Consider the following 22140-nt stretch of genomic DNA (forward strand, 5'->3'; position numbering starts at 1 on the left):
AATGCATTTCATTAATCAAGGTTTTACTGAGCTGCTGGTCATCTGAAATCTTGGCATCTCCCAATAATTTTCCGATATGCGTCCTCCGTGAAGCTAGTCGGAGTCGTGTTTATGCTGCTGAATGTAGCTGAAGGTATTTCACAGCTCATTCTTGCCCATTTTCACCTCATTGCACCTTATTTTAGCAGCGCAGATTCCAATATCAACTCCAGCACTAACACAGATGCTAGCGTTGGCAGTAGCTATTTGTTAGCTATTAGCTACATTAGCACATTAATAGAAGTTGTTCTTATACTTCTGTTAATTCTAGTTGTAACACTAATCCTAACACTAATATTAATATTACTATGAATATAGCAAGGCAGTGTAGCAAAGTGGTAAGGAGCAGGGGTCGTAACCAAAAAGTTTCTGGTTCGATTCCCCACAGGGGCACTGCTGCTATTCCTTTGGGCAAGGTACTTAATCCACAACTGCCTCAGTAAACATCCAGCAATATAAATGGATAACATAAAAATTGTAACCTATGTGAGTACCTCTGGATAACAGCTTCTGCTAAATGACGATAATGTAATGTCTGTTAATCAAACTAATAATATTAGTTGTACTCCTAATGATGGCGATGCTCTGTACTCACCCCAGAGTGCAGCTGGGCCACCCCATTCCCGTTAGGCTGCTCCGGGGGCGATGGGGCGTGGCGGGAAGAGGGGGACATGCTGAGGTCGATGGCCGGGGGGGTCCGGGGCTCCGGCTTCTCCTGGGGGACCACAGGTACACCTGTAGAAGGGAACACCTGGGGCGTCAGTCAGAGAACCCCCCCCCCCGCTGTACCTGCCCCTGACTCTGAGGGCAGCGGAGAGGGGGTCTGGGTTACAGTCACACTCTGGCCAGTAGGCATGTGCCAGGACGAGGAACCTTCAGCATGGCGATTGGTCACACCCTAAGACCGAGTCTTAGATTTTCAAACATGGAGCGAGGTGGCCAGCTTCCCCTGTGCTCATCCTGTCCCAGGCCAGTGATGCCTGTATGGGTGTGCCGGTAAGGGTGAGCCTAGAGTGCCCTGCCCGATCATTAAATACGACAGTTCAATAACTACTTTTAGCATGGTGATGCACCTACTTGGAAGTCGCTCTGGGTAAGAGTGTCTGCTAAATGATGTAATGTAATGTAAAGTAATATGTGGAGTTTGTGTCACAGCAGCAAGCTGTGACACAACCCCCCAGGGCTGACCTGTGTGGGGTTAGGGTTAGGGTTAGGAGTAGTGATGCCGGTGCGGATGCCCTCTCCCAGAGCTGCATGGTAGCAGTGCCCTGCCAGATCATTAAAAAAAGCATGCATGTCACCATGGCGACGGTGGGGTGGGGCTGACCTGTGTGGGGCGAGGCTGGGGAGGCGGGCACGATGACCGCGGTCCCGTCATCCGCCATGCGCAGCTGCCGTGCCCGCTTGGCGTGCAGCGGGGAGGGGGTGAGGGCAGGTGGGGTCCTGACCACCCGGTCCCGCCCACCGCCACGCCCGCGTGGGAGCTTCAGGTCCAGCGGCTCGTCCAGGGACAGCATGGCTGCAGCAGAAGGCCCGGGCCTGGGCGGTGCCCACCTGCAAGCACAGCCAATCAGAGACCACCCCCATCAGTCAAACAGCCAATTACAGGTCTCAGCGAAGGAGGTACACTGCCAAACAGACAGAAACATCCAGCTATATTTATGCATAAAGGCCAGTTTGGATTTTTAAAATAGGCCTGGATGAGGTGTAACATCTTTCTAGAATTACTTACAAAAAAGTGTCATAATTCCTCACATCTGATGAGAAAAAAGGACATACTGTCATATTTGGCATATTAAAAATTATTCTTAATATCTAGGGTTTCAAGCTTTAATATGTATTGCTAGATCCAACAGAAAAAAGCAGGCCTGAAGATACACATATTGACATCCTGGGACACAGCCACCCATACAAAGCCCTGGCCTTCTGCAGGGACAGCAGGCTTAGAGATGCCCTGGATAAAGAGCCATCAGTGATGAGGGAGACAATCAGGGCTGAGAGGGCTCTGATCTGCACCACGCCAGCAAAGAAACAAAGGTCAATCTGCAAATGAGGACACACTGCCTATAGGAGTATGCAGGCCCACACACACGCGAAAGTGCACATCGCACACCGCGTGCACGCGCACTGCACACTGCAAACACATGCACACACACACACAAAAGCTTCATCGCACACTGCACACACACACACACACACACACACACACACACACACGTCCTCACAAACTTTCACGCTCACATCTTATCTGCATGCTTCCTCCCCTTTGCTGACCTTTGCTCACACGCTCAGTAACAGGAATGTCTACAATCCAAACCAGATGGGCACTCTGCCCCTCCCCCGCCCCAAGTCACTACTGCGCAACCCTGCTCAGACCTCAGCAACCTGCTGCTCCCAGCCACACACACTGACACACTCTCACACACTCACACTCACACTCACACACACACACACACACTCACACACTCTCACACACTCCCAGTCACACATACACACACACACACACACACTCACATACTCTCACACACTCACACACTCTCACACACTCCAAGTCACACACACACACTCACACACTCACATACTCTCACACACTCACACACTCTCACACACTCCCAGTCACACACACACTCACACACACACATACACACTCTCACACTCACATACTCTCACACACTCACACACTCTCACACACTCCCAGTCACACACACACACACACACTCTCACACACTCACATACTCTCACACACTCCCAGTCACACACACACTCTCACACACTCACATACTCACACACTCACACACACACACACTCCCAGTCACACACACACAGTAACACACATACACACCCTGTACCCCCCAACACACACACACACACACACACACACACTCTCACTCACTCTACACACTGGCCCCTCAGTCTGGAGGACTGGATACTGCATTCTCTCACAGGGTTCAATGGGGACGCGGCACATCAAAGGGGAACAGAGAGAGACTGAAGAGGCCCACTCTCATACACACACACACACACAGAAACTCCCAGATGCACTACAAACACACACACACACACACTGCGGCTGACACACAGGTCTGCTGAATGGCTGTCTTTGAGAGCGGCTGGCACAGGTCCACATGAGGAGTGCAGTGTCTGGGAGGTGCTGGGGAGAGGTCACCGAGTTCATTAACCCCCCGAGGGGCAGCACTGCACACAATCACCACGGACATCTGCGATTACACATCTCTCAAGCCAATGTATACAGCTACAACATCTCCACCTACACCTGATACATACAGCTACAACATCTCCACCTACACCTGATACATACAGCTACAACATCTCCACCTACACCTGATACATACAGCTACAACATCTCCACCTACACCTGATACATACAGCTACAACATCTCCACCTACACCTGATACATAAAGCTACAACATCTCCAACTACATGCCAATGCATACAGCTACAACATCTCCAACTACACGCCAATGCATACAGCTACAACATCTCCAACTACACACCAATGCATACAGCTACAACATCTCCAACTACACCCCAATGCATACAGCTACAACATCTCCAACTACACGCCAATGCATACAGCTACAACATCTCCAACTACACACCAATACATACAGCTACACCATCTCCAACTACACCCCAGTGCATACAGCTACAACATCTCCAGCTACATGCCAATGCATATAGCTACACCATCTCCAACTACACCCCAGTGCATACAGCTACAACATCTCCAGCTACATGCCAATGCATACAACTACAACATTTCCACGTACACCCGATACATACAGCTACAACATCTCCAATTACACGCCAATGCATACAGTTACAACATTTCCAAACAACACCCGATACATACAGCTACATCATCTCTAACTACACCCCAATGCATACAGCTACAACATCTCCAACTACACCCCAGTGCATACAGCTACAACATCTCCAACTACACGCCAATGCATACAGCTAAAACATTTCCACCTACACCCGATACATACAGCTACAATTTATTTGTATGAAAAACGGGCCAAGTTAGTGTCTCGGATTCAACAGAAAACAAGCAGCGGCCCAAGCAGTTGCCAGGACTGTCGAAAAAGCAACACAGCGGTGACTCATACCTGGTGTATTTATAGGAGTGGAATGAACATTGCAATTAGCAAAAAGTGCTATCTTCCATAGGCTAGCTGCTGTGCGGTCACAGGACCGGCTCTGGCGGTTTTCCCGCAGCTCCTGGGGAGGTGCGGCGCACTCAGGCTTTGTGGGGCGGACTCTGGGGGGCACTGAACCGACCCCCCTCACATCTGCTTTGAGAAGGACGGGCTCTCAGTCACCGGTGCTGACACTGTGGGGATTCTGTTACAGCCGTTACTGTAAGGAAAAATTCCCCCGTTTCCCTTTTCGCCGAATGTTGCTGCGAGATGCATCCAGCTGCATCACTCTACCCTCCCGGTGTGCCGTCTTTGAGGAACGAGGGAGAACTTATCTTCCCAGGCATGTGGCCGTGTGCTCAGAGACACCCAATCTGAGGAGCACGGTCCATGATTTATTTAGTAGCTAATCTTCGCGATGCTAAATGAATAGGATCTGAAGTACTGACAGGTTAGGTATTCTGAAATCAGACGTTAGCCTACATACAGCATCTGTGAGCGTTAGGAGATGGGTCGATGTTCAGGAAAGGCAGAAGCTAGCTGACTCCTTATGGCTTTTTGCTTGTGTTGTAGTCTACTTCACTTCTTTGGATAAAAGTGTCTGCCAAATGAATGAATGTAAATGTAGCAATATTTTTCATCGATCATGAGGCTCTATCAAAAATGCAAGTTAAGAAAAACCATCATCATTGGTAAATATTGATTTCAAAATTGATCTTTTTTATGAGAGTGTATCAATAGTAAGAACAGGAAGAAACATTCAGAGTGGAGTATTTATTTAAGTGATCAGTCAGTGCGTAAAATCTGTAATGGCTACATTATGAGGCAAGCCTGCACACAGCCCCATCACCTCCAGCTGCACACTTCCTGGGTTATTTACTGCTGCTTACACAGCTGCATATTTACAGGCAAAATTTAAGTTAAGCACCTTGCTCTTGGGTGCCATGGTACTGTCTCCCACATGGGAAATCAGATGTGTAACCTTAACCACTATACCACAGCACTGTGTGTCTCCAACAGCATACAGCACACAACAGCCAGATCTTCTCAAATCATACATACACACACACACAAACGCATATGCGTGCTTGCACACACACACACACACACACACACACACACACACAGTACACAACAGCTAAAACCTCTCAAATCACACACACACACACACACACACAGTACACAACAGCTAAAACCTCTCAAATCACACACACACACACACACACACACACACACACACAGTACACAAGAGCTAAAACCTCTCAAATCACACACACACGCGCACACACACACACACACACACACACACATACACACACACACACACATACACACACACAGTAGACAACAGCTAAAACCTCTCAGATCACACACACACACACACACACAGAACACAACAGCCAAAACTTTTCAAACTACACATACAAACACACAGAGATAGATCATACAACCACATTTCTGCACACAAAGCTCACAGAGGCACACCATCTGCAGATGGTTATGCTGTGCGCGGACACTCAAGGCTGCAGAGACACAGCCGCATGGTTCGGTCAGCAGGTGAGTTAATCAGCAGGTCACTAACCTGCAGCAGCCTGGCCCTGCTTTGAGAAGGCCCTGAAGCAGTCAGGTCACGCCATCACTTTAAAACATTTATACACGTTTAACTCCATGGGGGGTGTAAGATAGGCATGCCACGATAAGAACTTAGCAAATGATTGGCTTTCTCTGCCAGTTGAACCCACCACATTACAATTCTTTTCATACTATAGGTCTTTGAAGATTAGTAACAGTAACCAGTGATATCACCGGCACCCCCTCTCCTGTTCACGCCTTTAGCCACAAACTTCCTGCATCTCCTACGCCATGATCGCCGTGCGCACACAGCTAAAGCGGCATCTCCAGGGCTGAGTCTAAAAGCCCCTCCGCATGTAGCATCCATCCATGTGTACACAATTACTTCCACAACATCTGCGATAAATCATCTCTTCTCCTTTCTTAATCAGCATCCCCCCCCCCCCCCCCCCCCCGTGCACCTCGTCCCCTCATCTCCTCGCCCCCTCCCACACTCACTCACCCCCCCAGTTCCCGAGACAACTCAGCTGTGGTACACTCTTAACTGCTGGAAACTTTGCTGGAATGTTACACCACTCTGAAAAGAGGAATGGGAGGGGGGGGGTGGGTTGGAGGTTAAGGATAACAAATCGGCTGGCTAGCTGGATGGGATATGTACACGCAGACCAAGCAGAGCCTGAGAGTGGTGCTGAGACACACAGGTATCACTGAGCACCTATCCACTCTTAATACAGCTCTTTACTGCACCCTGTTTCACTACAACCAGAAGAAGATTGGAAGAAAAAGGCTTCATACCGAGGTCCTTTTCTGACCAATAGGAACGTTGGTTTTGTTTGCCAGCGACAATGAAGACGTTTTGTTGGAATGCGGCTGTGCGTGTGGGAACTCTTGCTTTCCAGAAGGGAAGCAGCATGTGCTGATATTTTCATTGCACTCTGGTGTAAGAAAGATTATGAGGTTCACCACTGGCATGGTGGGACCTTCCCATTTCTACATGTGCAGCGAGCAAACCGGAAAACTAGCGTGAGTCACCGTTAGCCGCAGGCTAGCCGTCTTAGCGAGGAGCTAACTTCGATGGCTTTGGCGCTGCGGTTTCCCGGTTGCAGCATGATTGTGCTCGTTTTTTCCGCCGGGCAGCTGAAACACACGCCTGCAAACCCCCGGCTCTGTGGTTTCGCGTTCAGGGGAAATTCTGCGGCCGGTGGCGGTTAATGAGGAGGAGGAGGGCTGTTCTGCCGGAGCTGGGAACTGAACCCTGGGCCTCCCGGTTCCCCGCCGCAGGGACGTCATTGCATCGCTTTAGAGGCCAGGCCTAATAGCCCGGCCTGGAAAGCACCGCCGCAAAGCATCTCTCTACCAACGTCACCCCACCTGACGAGGGGGGGGGGGAGGCTACATTACCATCCCCCCTAACCGAGCCTGTCCTCACTGCCCCTGACCCACATGGGCGTATCCCCCTCTAACACCACTGTGGCGAGCGGGGGCTTTTCGGAGAGTCTAAGAACTTATGTGATGAAGTTGGGAACCAAACCTGAGTTACTCGGTCCACACCACAATGACATTACCACATCACTAAAAGATGGGTCCAACAGTGACCCTGGGATTACTCCTACCAAGCTCTTCCTGGTGATGTCATCCAGCCCGCATTGAAAACCGAGCTGCATGTTAAAGAGAATATGGGCTGGCTAGCTAGATACCTAAGATCATTGCTAACATTTATTTCCCTTCTGTTTTAGGCTAATCCCAGGGGACTGTGAATGATGATTATCATTACAAGATAGCTAAAGCTACTTAGCTGGATTGATGCTCGTCATTGCTAGTTGCAAGCTAGCAGAAGCTAGCAGAACTACTTGTTGAAAAAAGCAAGTTGGTGTTGCTTTGCTGTAAACGAGGAGCCTCATTCTCCCTGACTGCCACAGACATTTATTATTAAATGGAATATTTAACACCAGTGAATAAAACATTGGTGTGCCTACCCAGCAGTCTTAAAGAATGTTTAGCACCTCTCCTTCACAGCCACAGAGACCAGCAGTGTCCCTGCTTGTCTTTCTACTCTTCCCCCTTACCGAATTAGGGATTGCAATGAGTGGGAAGATGGCAATATCGCTGGGGAGAAACCTTATGGCAAAAAATGCACAACGCTACCTATCAGCACACCACTCGGCACAATCCTTTGTTTTCACCTATCACATCAACTTAGCCTGTATCTTGCAATGCCGTTTTGCATGTACAGAAGATGTTGATAATGAATATCAATATTTTTACAGGTATGCCAACTGAACACACTTCACTTCAAAGCAGCATTCCCACTCCCCCCCCAGCCCCCCCCCCCCCCCCCCCCCCCAACCCCCATCATGCTCCACTTTACAAAAATAATTTTAGGACGCACCCTAGTGACTTAAGATTCTTACTTTCAAACTTACTGTCCAACATAAACAGAAGTGAATGGCTGTCTGTATCACCTAATAATTGCATTACATATTTGCTTAGCTGACACCCTTATCTAGAGTGACTTGTATACCTCATGGCCGATCCAGTTCATATCAGAGGCAAATACAGGCAGCACACCCTCTCGAACCTCTGACCCCAGCTCTGTGCAATCTGTCATTCCCACGATGGCCTCCTTATCCACCTCTCACCCTTTCTCTCTCCCACTCTTTCCACCTCTCCCTCCCTCTCCCTCCCACTCTCTCCACCTCTCCCTCCCTCTCCCTCTTTCTCTCTCCCACTCTCTCCACCTCTCTTATTCTCCTGCTTTGTCCCGCTCCCCTTCTCTCCCTCTCCCTGTCCACCTCACCTTATCTCTCTCCACCTCTGCTTCCCTCCTGCTCTCCTCCCTCTTTCTTCTCGTCTCCTCTCACCCTGTCCTTCCCTCCCTCTCCACACTCCCCCCCCCCCCCCCCCCCGGTGAACCGAGCCCGCCCCCTGGTCATTAATCGTTAACGTTAATAAATACCGTGAGATATGCAGATACCATCGGGAGCCGCGGGACCGCCCGCGGATTCGGGGTGTGGCCCGGCACACTTCCGGCTCTGTCTCCTTGGGGGTGAGCGGTGGCGTGTGAATGTGAAGTTTTGGGGGGGGGGGGGGGGGGGGGGCGGTGTTCGTCTGCCCCCATGCAGACTTCCTCCCCTTGCTGTGGGGTCAGGTTTGTCTTTGAAAGGCTGCTTTGTCTCCCACCTCCAGCAGAGTAAACACAGGCTGGGGCAGCCGGGCCGGGCCAGCAGGGGCTGAATGAGACGTCTGTGCCTCCATTGTGACTCTCACAGAGGTGAGGTGGAAGGCCAGCTCTGGGTGGGGGAAGCTGGAGGGGCGGGGTGGGGGGGGTTGGGGCTGGAAGGGAGGGTGCCTGTTTTATCGGCTCTCCGGTTTCCCTCTCTGTGTTCCCTCAAAAGGGGCCACACCCTGTCTGACATCACAACGTCTCGTTTAGATGCGCGACAGTAACAATATTACTGAGTCTTAGAGGCTACCTCAAGCAGAGTCTGTAGCATCTTGCATGTGTACGTGTGCCTCTGTATTCATATATGTCTGTGTGTGTGTGTGTGTGTGTGTGTGTGTGTACACGCATCTGTGCATACAAGCGCGGGTGTGTCTGTACATGTGCATGAATGAGCATGTGAATGTATCTGTGTGCAAGCACTTTCGCATGTGTGTGTGTGTCTGTGCATGTGCATGCATGTGCATGTGTTTGTGTCTGTGTGCATGCATATGTACCTGTGTGTTGGTGTGCATGCATATGCAATATGTTTGTGTCTGTGTGCATGCATATGCATATGCGCTCTGGTTCATGTGCCCCTCTCCACTGTGAAACCGAATATTTATCCTAATCCGGCCCTTGGGGAGGGGGCGTCTGCAGGAGAGGGGTTACCATGGGTCACCCCGTTCCCTCGCATCCCCCCCACTGACTCGAGGTTCCCATCCCTGCCAGGTGTGTGTGGAGAGGGGGTCTCCTGTGTCTTAATCCTGGCTGAGATGGGGGAAAGATTTATCTCCGAGCGGGAACGTCCCTCATATGGAATTCCTCAGTCCACATTCCTGTAGTCCCCAAACCCTCAACCCTGATCTAGGAGGGGCCCCCATGTACCCAGCTCTATAAGGTTCGCCCTGGAAGTGCCCCCCTCACCCTATGATCACTTATCCCTGCGTTTGAGAGCTCAACCCTGGGTCTGAGACACATAATGCAGGACTTCAGATTCTCATTCCACTCAGGCACCGCCCGTCTCTCTGGCCTTCCAGAGTCCAGAACGGACTACTTCCAGCTCCCCTGTGTTAGAGGATTGCTGGTACACATCACTTAATAAATAAATAAAAGCTCCTGGATCGGCCCCCTCGTGAGCCAAGTCAAACGGCTGCGCGTTGCCCATGCAAAATTCATTTCTGTCTCGCCCGACTAATGCTGTGAAAAAGTGGAACCGGACACCGCCGGCACACAATGGCGCCGGCTGCCTGTGTGATCGGTCACAACTGAGGCCCTCCACGGCCGCCGAGAGGCTGACCTCCTGGCTCCTGTCCCGGGTGGGTGGTGGATGGGGGCCAGGTGGGAAGCAGGGGTAACAGGGAGGGGCGCGACCTCTGACCCCCACGGATTTAAGGGGATTATCCTGCTTTACCACACCTGGCTAGAGCAAGGGGCCCTCAGGGTAGCGCTGCACAAACACACACACACAAATATAGCCTCTCTCTCTCTCTCTCTCTCTCTCTTTCATGCACACACAAACACAAACATGGCCTCTCTTCTTCGCCCTCTCTCTCTCTCACACACACACAAACACACAGATACAGCCTCTCTCTCCCTCTGTTTCTCTCACTCACACCCAAATACAGTTTCTCCATTTCTCTCTCTCTCTCTCTCTCTCTCTCTCTCTCACTCACATACACACACAAATTCAGTCTCTCGTTCTCTCTCGCACAAGCCAGCAAATAACCACAGTCTCCGTTACACGCAAGCATGTGCATACCAACACATAAATACTGTCTCCCTCACACGCACACCAACACATAAATACAGTCTGTCACTACCACACGCACAAAGAATGCACAAGAATGCACACACTCTGCACTTTGTCACAGAGAAATCCTGACACTGAACATACATGTGTGTTTGGCCTCCTTCAGACCCCTGTGCCACACACATCATCAACCTGAAACATATGAAGTAAGGAAGACACCCCAGGGTCATGGGTTCGAATCCTGGCTCGGGCATCGCTGTGGTAAACACCAGGGCTGTCCCAAACTGGGTTACTGGGTGTGCGGAAAGGTACAAGTAGCCCCAGATAAGGAGAACAGACACTGTAGTGCTGTTCTGTTTGTTCTGACGGGAGGGTGCGAGCCTGCCCCCCTCCCCTCCACCCCCTCCCTGTCACACGCACACACAGGACTGCTGCCACTGCGTCCTCAGCTCCACACTGCCCACCATGGCGTGTTTGGACTGGAGGAATTTCCGGAGAGCTAACCACATGTTTGCTGCTTCTCCTTAACACATGCGGTGGGGTGGGGGCTGGGGGGTGTGGGAACACCCAGCCCGGACCCTGGCCCAGACCTTTTTTGTTTTGTCTCCACCTATCAGGACGCTCCGCCTCCTGTCTCTGACCCCGCCCCCGGGCAGAGGCTGACCCCGGCGGACGCCGAGCCGATCTCGGGAGAAACGCGACACCCCCCGTTTCGATCTCGGGAGAAACGCGACACCCCCCGTTTCAATCTCAGGAGAAACACGACACCCCCCCGTTTCGCCCAGGCGTGTCTTTGTCAAACAGCGGGACCCCCCCTCGCCTGTAAGGTGCCGCAGGGCTGGCTCCCTTCCCGCCACAGGCCCTCATTAACACGCGATTAAACGGCATGCCGTCCGATCGCGGTCCCGTAGCGGCGACCGGGAGCACAGAGGGAGCCTCCGGCGCACACCCTCGCCGCCGCACTCTAATCCAGGCCTGGGCTCGGCCTGCTTTATGCCTTTACATCCCAAAATGAACTCACTGACTTCTCACACAGCGGGAAAAAACACACGCTGGTATGAATTCAGCCCATTGTGCATATGCTGCAATACCTCCCTCTCCCTCTCCCTCTCCCTCTCCCTCTCCCTCTCGCCCTCTCCCTCTCCCTCTCCCTTTCTCTCTCTCTCTCTCGTGCCTGCTCTGTTTCAAACTTTTTAAAGATTTTTTTCCATGGAAGCTGTTAAGCTAGGTGGCAACGTGTGATTAAAATGATTTTTTTTATTTTGCCGTGATATTCATAGTAGTATTTATGTGAGGGGTTTTTGTTGTTTTGTGTTGATGTGTTTGCTCTTTCTTTTGTCCAATTGACATGGCAGCTGTTAAATTAAGAGCTTTTAAAAGTTGTCCCTCTCTCTCCCTCTCTCCCCCTCCCTTTCTCTCTCTCTCTCTCTCTCTTTCTCTCTCTCCTTCTCCCTTTCTCTCTCTCCCTCTTTCTCACTCCCTCTCCCTTTTTCTCTCTCCCTCTCCCTTTCTCTCTCCCTCTCTCTCTCCAGGCTGTATAGATGGAGGTAGCTGCTATCTCTGATGCCTTGTGGAGGGATGGTGCTGATCATTACCAACCTGGCACCAGTTCGCACTGCTGAATCCCCATGGTAATTTGCCGTGCAACATTCAGTGAAAGTTGGCACACCTCTGGCCGGGCCACCAAGGGGAGGGAAGGGTGTCTGAGCCACAGGGTTTTGGGTAAGCAGGGGAAGGTGATGGGATTTGGTATGTTGAATGTTTTATACGCCGCATTTGTGGTTGTCTGGTGAATTACCTTTTTTTCCTCTGAAGTCAAAGTTTCACACTCTCTTTCTCTCTCTCTCCCCACACTCTTTCTTTCCCTCTCCCCTCTCTCTCTCCTCCTTTGACCTCCCTCCAGGCTGAGTGCGGAGCCCCTGACTGCCTGACCCCCCTCCACCCGACACGTACACACCCAAACCGCAGCCTGGACGGACCCCCCACCCCCCCGGTGTACCACACACACACCCTGAGCAGAGAGATTTTTTCCTGCCTCTGTCCGCCTCAGCCAGCCACCTCCTCAGACAGGAAACCTCAGTTTCCACTCCGCCTCCAATGGGCCTCTCTCCCTCTCTCACCCTCACTCCCTTCCTCTCTCTCTCCCTTTCTCCTCTCTTTCTCTCTCTCACTCCCTCTCCCTCCCTCTCTCTCTCTCCCTCCCTCTCCCTCACTCCCTTCCTCTCTCTCTCCCTTTCTCCCTCTTTCACTCTCTCTCTCTCTCTCACACTCTCTCTCTCCCTCACTCTTTCTCTCTCTCCCTCTCTCTCTCACTACCTCTACCTCCCTCTCTCTCCCTTACTCTCTCCCTCTCTAAAATTCAAGTTCAAAGTTCACCATGTTAGTTACCATGTATTGCAAAAGCCATGTACACAAGAGAAATATACAAAGAACAATACAACACTTCAACATTAACAAATCCAGTCGAACTAAAAAGTATCCCATTAGATGTAATTATTTAGCTATTATTTAGCCCTCTCCCTTCCTCTGTCTCTCTCAGTCCCACTGCCTCTCCCTCCCTCCGCCTCTCTCTTTCTCTGTGGTTTTCTCTTCCTGGCCCTCCACTCTCTGACACCCCCTACTGTTGTTCCCGTCCTCTCCCTCCCTGCCTTCATCTCTGCTTTTCCCTCCCTCTCTCTTTTTCATTAGCTCTCCTTCCTGGCCTTGCACTCTTTCTTTTCTCCCCTGCTGCCTCTCTATCCCTCCCTTCTCTGTCTTTTTTTTTTCATTTTGTCTTACTCCACGGACACCTCTTTTCACCTCTTCCTCCTTATCTTTCTTTAAAAGTGAAAGTCCTTAACAGCCTTACAAAAAAAAAAAAAACTGGGGGAAAACAAAGAAAAATAAGTCAAATTCCTAATTTTCTGGCCTTTCAACATACAGGCAGAGAGAAAGAGAGAGAGAGGGACAGACAGCACCTCTGACAGTTCTGCTATGACACAGCAGAGGCCGGACACCTCAGAGTGGACACCTGTTGGTAGTGAGTAAGCTCTGAAAAAGCAGAGGGAGAGAGGGAGGGAGAGAGGAAGAGAGGGAGAGAGGGAGAGAGGGAGAGAGCGAAATGGGTGGTGCTGCAACAGGAAGCTTCGTACATCGCTGCCCGTGGCCCCCGGCCAGAAATCACAGACACCAAGGAATTCCAGGCAGAAGGGAGAGAGGCGGAGAGCCGGGCTGCGGTTTTGTTGTGGAAAGAGAACACTACCTGGGACAAACCAGCCCAGTGGGAGAGGGGCTTACAGTGGTACAACACATACTGTTACAGCTAGACATACCTATACACACCTACACACACACACACACACCAACACGCACAAGCACACACGCACATATACGCACATGCACTCACACATGTATGCAAAGACACTTTCGGACATGTTAACAGCTGGAAGTTGGAACTGTTTTATATGTATATAGTTGCTAAACCTGGCATTAAAGGTTATTAGCAATTATTCCTTCTTAAAAACAAAAGCAGAGCCCAACACACAGGGCAGGCTGGAATGAATGGGATTTCAGTTCGCAGTCATTAGCCAGTCCTTGATTCTGAAGTCCAGGGCGGATGGTGACAGATTAACAGTGACTTGGATGCAAATCAGGGTTTTAGCAGAGCAGATATCACACATGCACTGTGTGTGTGCGTGTGTGTGAATGTGTGTGTTTGTATATGTCTGTGCATGTGTGTGTGTGATTGTGTATGCGTGCCCACGCGTATGTGCGCATGTGTGTGTATATGCGTGCGTGTGTGTGTGTGTGTTTGTGCGTGCATGCGTGCGTGTGTATGCGTGCGTGCATGTGTGCGTGCGTGTGTGTCAGCACTGTGCTGGGAAACACACCATCGTATTCACACTCCTGCCCCCTGGCTTATGACAGACAAAGCCAGACTGAGATTACGAAACAGAGTGGCCTGACTTAACCCCCCGGGGCAGGGCTAAGACACAGCCACACCGGTTCACATTACACAGCTGTGCACCAGCCTCCTTCATCTTATTAATACATTATTATATAACATCATTTCCGCAACCAGCCCCTACTGCTTATTATTTCTCACCTAACAGACAGGCTTACAAACTCTTTCACGCCATGTTTAAACGTTATAAATGCGTGTGTCTTGCTGGAGCTGCAGAGCTTGTTGAGTGTGCTGGCGGTCTGCAGAGGCTCAGCGCGTCTCTGCTGTGCGCAGGGACTGCGGGCTTTCGGTGGCATTGCGGTGATTTTCTGTCCCGTCTGCAATGTGTACGCGCTCACAGCTGGTGCTCCCGCCGAGCCGGCTGGGGTAAAGACAGGGCTCGCCCAATGGCAGAGCAAGGATTCAAACCCTGAGCTCCATCGCTGAGGGACCCGGGACACCGCCACTGCTAATCCACTCTCAGCCAAGGGGTGGGGGGGGGGGGGGGGGGGGGGGGCAGTGCAGTGAAGGGAGGAGAAATGTATGGAGGGGGGGAGAGATATAGAAAAGGAAAGACACAGAGGTAGAGAGGGAGGTAGAGAGAGACAGAGAGGGGGTAGGGAGGGACCAAGGAAGAGTGAAGGAGGGAGAGACTGAAAGAAGGCAGGGGGTGGGGGGGGGGGGGGGGGGGGGTTGTATTTTGTCGTGACGGATAGGAAAGTTCTCCCAAGCAGCTAGCATTTATACTGCACTGTTTTATAGCTGTGTGCTGAATAATCTGACTGTGTCTATGAGTGTGTTAAACTCCTCTCTGCTTTCACAGTGATAATGTCCTCTCTGTTTCACAGTGATAAACTCCTCCCTGCTCTCACAGTGATAATGTCCTCCCTGCTCTCACAGTGATAAACTCCTCCCTGCTCTCACAGTGATAAACTCCCTGCTCTCACAGTGATAATGTCCTCCCTGCTCTCACAGTGATAAACTCCTCCCTGCTCTCACAGTGATAAACTCCCTGCTCTCACAGTGATAATGTCCTCCCTGCTCTCACTGTGATAAACTCCTCCCTGCTCTCACAGTGATAAACTCCCTGCTCTCACTGTGATAAACTCCCTGCTCTCACAGTGATAATGTCCTCTCTGCTCTCACAGTGATAAACTCCTCTCTGCTCTCACAGTGATAAACTCCTCCCTGCTCTCACAGTGATAAACTCTCTGCTCTCACAGTGATAATGTCCTCCCTGCTCTCACAGTGATAATGTCCTCTCTGCTCTCACAGTGATAATGTCCTCCCTGCTCTCACAGTGATAATGTCCTCTCTGCTCTCACAGTGATAATGTCCTCCCTGCTCTCACAGTGATAATGTCCTCTCTGCTCTCACAGTGATAATGTCCTCTCTGCTCCCACAGTGATAAACTCCTCCCTGCTCTCACAGTGATAAACTCCTCCCTGCTCTCACAGTGATAAACTCCTCCCTGCTCTCACAGTGATAATGTCCTCTCTGTTTCACTGTGATAAACTCCTCTCTGCTCTCACAGTGATAAACTCCTCCCTGCTCTCACAGTGATAATGTCCTCTCTGTTTCACAGTGATAAACTCCTCCCTGCTCTCACAGTGATAATGTCCTCTCTGTTTCACTGTGATAAACTCCTCTCTGCTCTCACAGTGATAAACTCCTCCCTGCTCTCACTGTGATAAACTCCCTGCTCTCACTGTGATAAACTCCCTGCTCTCACAGTGATAATGTCCTCTCTGCTCTCACAGTGATAAACTCCTCCCTGCTCTCACAGTGATAAACTCCTCCCTGCTCTCACAGTGATAATGTCCTCTCTGTTTCACTGTGATAAACTCCTCTCTGCTCTCACAGTGATAAACTCCTCCCTGCTCTCACAGTGATAAACTCCTCCCTGCTCTCACAGTGATAAACTCCTCCCTGCTCTCAATGTGATAAACTCTCTGCTCTCACAGTGATAAACTCCTCCCTGCTCTCACAGTGATAAACTCCTCTCTGCTCTCACAGTGATAATGTCCTCTCTGCTCTCACTGTGATAAACTCCTCCCTGCTCTCACAGTAATAAACTCCACTCTGCTCTCACAGTGATAAACTCCTCCCTGCTCTCACAGTGATAAACTCCTCTCTGCTCTCACAGTGATAAACTCCTCCCTGCTCTCACAGTGATAAACTCCTCTCTGCTCTCACTGTGATAAACTCCCTGCTCTCACTGTGATAAACTCCCTGCTCTCACAGTGATAATGTCCTCTCTGCTCTCACAGTGATAATGTCCTCTCTGCTCTCACATGTGGAAACACACAGGCCAGCAGGTCTCTGAGCTCCAGTCACAGTTCATTTCCCCGGGTGGACCAAACCTCACCAGACACAAGCTGGTATCATGGCTAATCCACCATATAGGCGATACATACTTAATACACATCATCATATGCAGCAAACACTGCAAAATCCATCATATACTACCATTTGTTAGCACGCAATTCAACATGGTGTTTGAAAATGAAATGTCGTGTATTTTGTACAGTACACGACATGATTGTAACGTTGCTTTTTGACTGTATTTTACATTTCAGCACGCGGAGTGTGGAGGTTTCCTGCAGCCGGTGCATTGATGGTTCAGATCAGTGAGAACAGCAGCAGCGAAGGGAAGTGTATCTCAGGCATCTCAGTTTGCTGAGAGAACAGCTATGACCGTTCCACTATCAGAGACAATCACACACATCCCCCTGTCCAGTGTCTCTCTGCCTCTTCCTCTGCAAACTCACACCAACGCAACAGTTCCGCCTTCTCTCCCTTTCTCTGCTCATCTCTCTCCGTCTCTCTCCCCCCGCCTCCCTTCCTGGCTCCTTCCATCCCACCCTGCCTACTTCCATCCCCCTCTCTTCCTCTCTCCATCCCTGGCTCCTTCCACCTCTCTCTTCCTCTCTCTCCCTCTTTGCCTCTCTCTCTTCCTCCCCCTCTCTTTCCCCCTCTCTTTCCCTCCTTCTTTCTCTCCATCTCTCTCTCTCCGTCCCTCTCTCTCCCCCATTCTCTCTCCCTCCCTCTCTCTCTCTCTCTCCATCTCTCTCTCTCCGTCCCTCTCTCTCCCCCATTCTCTCTCCCTCCCTCTCTCTCTCTCTCTCCCCCCCCTCTCTCTCTCCCCCCTCTCTCTCTCTCTCTCTCTCCCCCCCTCTCTCTCTCTCTCTCCTCCTCCCTCTCTCTCTCTCTCTCTCTCTGTGCCTCTTCCCCCCCCCCCCCCCCTCTCTCTCTCTCTCTCTCTCTCTCCCCCCCTCTCTCTCTCTCTCCCCCTCTCTCTCTCTCTCTGTGCCTCCCTCTGGCTCCCTCTCTCAGACTTCTCCCCCCCGGCCTCCCCCCACAGGCAGTGATGCAATCGGCAGACTCCAGCTTGCAATCTCAGGGCCTGGAGGGTGCTGGCAGTGCAGGGGCGTCTGCTGGCCTCCCGCCACGGGAGGGGGGGGGGGGGGGCGGGGGAGTGGGGGGACGGGAGGGAGGGGCAGCTGCAGCGGGGTGAGAAAGGGCCCTCAGACGGTACTGGTAGAGCTGGCGTAACGCGGCTTCTTAATAAAGTTGGCGCACGTGACCCCGTCAAGCCAAAAGCACTTGGGCCGAGGGATGTTAACCGACGGCATGGCGGTGACGTTCCCAGCCCGCCGCTCAGCCGCTGGTCGGAAAACCCACCCCGCTGCCTCACCACCCGCTCACCCGCGATGCTGCGCTCGTAAAGGAAACGCCGCCAGAGAGAGAGCGCGTATACCGCGTATATCGCGCATGTAAATATGTCAGCACAGGCATGCCGGCGAGCCCTCGGGGGGTCGATACCTTTCAGACCGAGCGGAACACCCCCCCGGCTCACACTTCCTCTCTGAAACCGCACAGATAAAACGCTCAGTGCCTAGGTAAATATCTGTGACGCTGTAAATATCCGCGCTGAGATTATGCAGACTCTATTGGCACAGCCGAGGCGGCAGGGTGCAGGTTTTAAATAGGTCCCTGAGAGGCCTGACCCTGACGAATAGCACACAGGGAGGCCGAGCTGGTCTGCGCCTCCTCAGTGAGCCCCTGCACACTCCTCATGCACCCCTGCTGGAAAAACACTCGCATGCGAGTTTCCTCTTTTTTTGCTAAGGGGAGTGGGAGTTGGAAGGGGCTTAGATTTGCAGGTGCTATCTACACACAGGGGGCGGGAGGGGGGAGTTTGGGGGGGAGGTGGAGAAAGCAGAGCAGCACACACGTGTAAAAACAGCTGCATACACACACACTCTCTCTGTCACACGTTCTCACACACACTCTCACACACTCACAAACACACTCTCGCATACACACTCTCTCTGTCACACGTTCTTACACACACTCTCACACACTCTCTGTCACACGTTCTCACACACAATCTCATACTCTCTCACACTCACAAACACACTCTCTCGCATACACACTCTCTCACACACACCCCCTCTTTCTCACACCCACACACACACTCACACATACACTCTGTCACACGTTCTCACACACACTCTCATACTCTTTCACACACTCACAAACACACTCTCTCGCATACACACTCTCTCACACACACACTCACACATACACTCTCTCTCTCACACACTCACACACATACGCTCTCTCACAGACATACAAATACACACACATACTGACTATGCTTCATAAACACTGCAACAAGGCACTATGCAAGGTCAGGCCTGCTCAGTACAGCTGGTGAAATGGAGGCATCACAGATCTGCCTCTTTCATTCTCTCCTCTCGCCTGTGTCCGTCTTTCTCCCCAGTCCCGTTTCCTGGGTCTGGACGATGTGTCGTCGTCATTATTGGCATTTTTATTGGTTTCCTTGGCAGGCTCCCTCATCCAGAGCAGCTTAAACAGCTTCTGCTTAGAGATACAGCTGGATATGCACAGCAAGGTTTCAGATTTAGCACCTTCCTTAAGGGTGTCACAGCGGTGTCACATTTGGGACTGGAGCCTGCAACCTTCCTGGTGCTAGCACTATCTTCAGTTTCCCTCGGGGTTAATCAGTATCAACAAGACCAATACTAACATTTTTTTCTAAATAAGGATCTCACAGCCAAGTAATGTACAAATATACATATGGTGGATGAGAATCAGGTTTGCAGCGCTGTGGCTCCAAGCCAAAACCGTGACCCTCAGTGTGGTTGTGCTGCTGGTGGTGCCCAGATTGTCCAGTTTTAGCTCCTGCACAGAGCTCTTCAGAGGCCATGCCCAAGCTGAGCCCTTGTGCCGGATTAGAGAGGAACACCTGTTCCGCAGCGGGGCTGGATTGGAGGGCCCGGGTGAGAAACCAGCTGACCCGCAGGAGCCTCAGAGAGGGAGCTGCGTCAGGCCGGGGGATGGGGGCGGGGTTCTGTTCCCGAAAACAGTAACACACCCGCGTTGGGACGGGAAAATAAAGGGAAACAAACTAAAGCAGAAAAATGAAAAAAAAAACACAAAACGGGAAGTAGCCAAAATGCAAAATGCAAAACAGCCGAGAGCCATTAGCGGACAAACCCGAGCCTGGCGTGACTCGGGAGGGAGGGAGGACGGGGTTAACGTGAGAGCGGGGAATTAAAGGCGACGCCGGCGCGACCACCACCCCTCTGTCAGTCTTCCTCTCCCTCTCTCTCTTTCTGCCTCCTTCTCTTTCCTCCAGTGGTTCTGCTCACTTAACTGCCTGTAGTCTCCCCCACCCCCACCTCCCACGGCCAGCCATGTCTCCCCCCAATGCCTGGCAGCCAGACAAGGTCAACACTGCGGCCCTCTCTCTCTCTTTCTCTCTCTCTCCCCCTCTCTCTCTCTCCCTGTCACTCTCTCTCTCTCTTTCTCTCTCTCTCCCTCTCACCCTGTCTCTCTCTCTCTCCCTCTCTCTCTCACCCTGTCACTCTCTCCCTCTCTCTCTCTCTCTCTCTCCTTGGCCCCCTCTCTCTCTCTTTCTCTCTCTCCCTGTCACTCTCTCTCTCTCTCTCTCTCTGTCTGCACTCAGCTGGGTGACAGGCTCCTCCCAAACACTGAGAAGCTTTCATCTTCTGACTCCCTCCACCCAGAGAGAGAGACTGAGGGAGAGAAGCAAAGAGAAAGAGAAAGAGTGAGAGAGAGAGAGAGAGAGAGAAAGAGAGAGAGAGGGCCGCAGAGCCAAAGAGAAAAAGAGAGAAGGAGCAAGAGAGAGAGAGACAGAGAGAAGAGGACAATGTTCTATGCCACAGACAAGGATCATCAAAGCAAAGTCAGGCTTGCAACAGGGCCTTTGTATGTCAATCAGCAACTTAACCAATTTCAGTAAGTATCAAAGTGCAGTTTTCGCTGACAGATGAAGACACTTGGTCTAAGACACACATCATGCTACAACAAAATCATACCCAAACTGCAAAGCCAATGCTAAATGGAAATGCAGAGCAAAACTGGACTACTACCATCTGATCAACAACATTTTTAAACTACATTTGCAGGGTACATTTTGGGAGCTTTCCCAAAATCATCATGGGTACCCACCCCACAGTCCTGAAGTACCAAGAGCCGAGGCCAGAGAAGAGTTCCCCTGCCAGCTGACACTCTGCAGTAACTCCTGCTAACACCAAGCAACCTCCAGACAGTACACACACACATACACATGCACACACATACACATACACATACACATGCACACACATACACACACACATACACATACACACACATACACATGCATACACAGACACACACATACATCCAGACAAGACGCATATACAGACACTCACACACTCATCTGCACACACAGACACGCACACAGACACATATGCATACACACTTGCGCGCCCATGCACGTAGACACAAACAGACATGCATAAACACACATGCATGCACACTGACACGCACACAGACACACACGCATTGCACACATACACACACACACAGAGGGCAATCAGGGCCAACCAAAGTACAGCACAAGACAAACACAATGACATCACCTACTGGATTACACATGAAAGCAGAGTGCGGTCTTGCTCATCTGACACTAAATAGACAAGTGCGATGGTGCAGACCTCCTGAAAAAAGGCCACGCCGAGTTTGTTGGCTGGTCATTGCGACTGGCTGATGCAGGCAGACCTAGCTATGCTAACGCTGTCTAATGCAACAAGTCAAGGCATACCGTGGCTGCACATTTCAACATTCACTGTAAGAAATGTAATCACATTAGAGGCAAACCTTCTTACCCCAAAACAAATGTCCTGACCCTAAAATTTACAGAGCTGTCCCACATTGAGAGGGTTGCTCATATGGAAAGTTCTGTCACAGGCTTTTGTAATATAATAATTATTATGATTTAATTTAATTAACATATACATATATGAATTTATACATTTAATTCATACATATAATTTATACATATACACATGATGTTTATGAGAAAATTGTTTTAAACTGATGGAAAACAACGTCCTGACATTGTCCTGACATGCGAGACTCTTTGCATGACATGACTTGTATGTCCCAGTCTAA

At 50.9% G+C, this 22140-nt stretch overlaps 1 protein-coding gene across 1 annotated transcript in view; it reads right to left on the reverse strand.

Moving 5' to 3' along the window:
• The window catches only part of glis2b (GLIS family zinc finger 2b), a 34888-nt gene that overhangs the window by 3358 nt on the left and 9390 nt on the right, over positions 1–22140 (reverse strand). The window contains 2 exon segments of the mRNA XM_036553203.1: positions 635–774; positions 1367–1593. Coding sequence (XP_036409096.1) covers positions 635–774; positions 1367–1556 — 330 coding nt within the window. The 5' untranslated portion in view covers positions 1557–1593.

This window comes from Megalops cyprinoides, chromosome 19 (assembly GCF_013368585.1).
Source record: "Megalops cyprinoides isolate fMegCyp1 chromosome 19, fMegCyp1.pri, whole genome shotgun sequence".
Lineage (NCBI taxonomy): Eukaryota > Metazoa > Chordata > Actinopteri > Elopiformes > Megalopidae > Megalops > Megalops cyprinoides.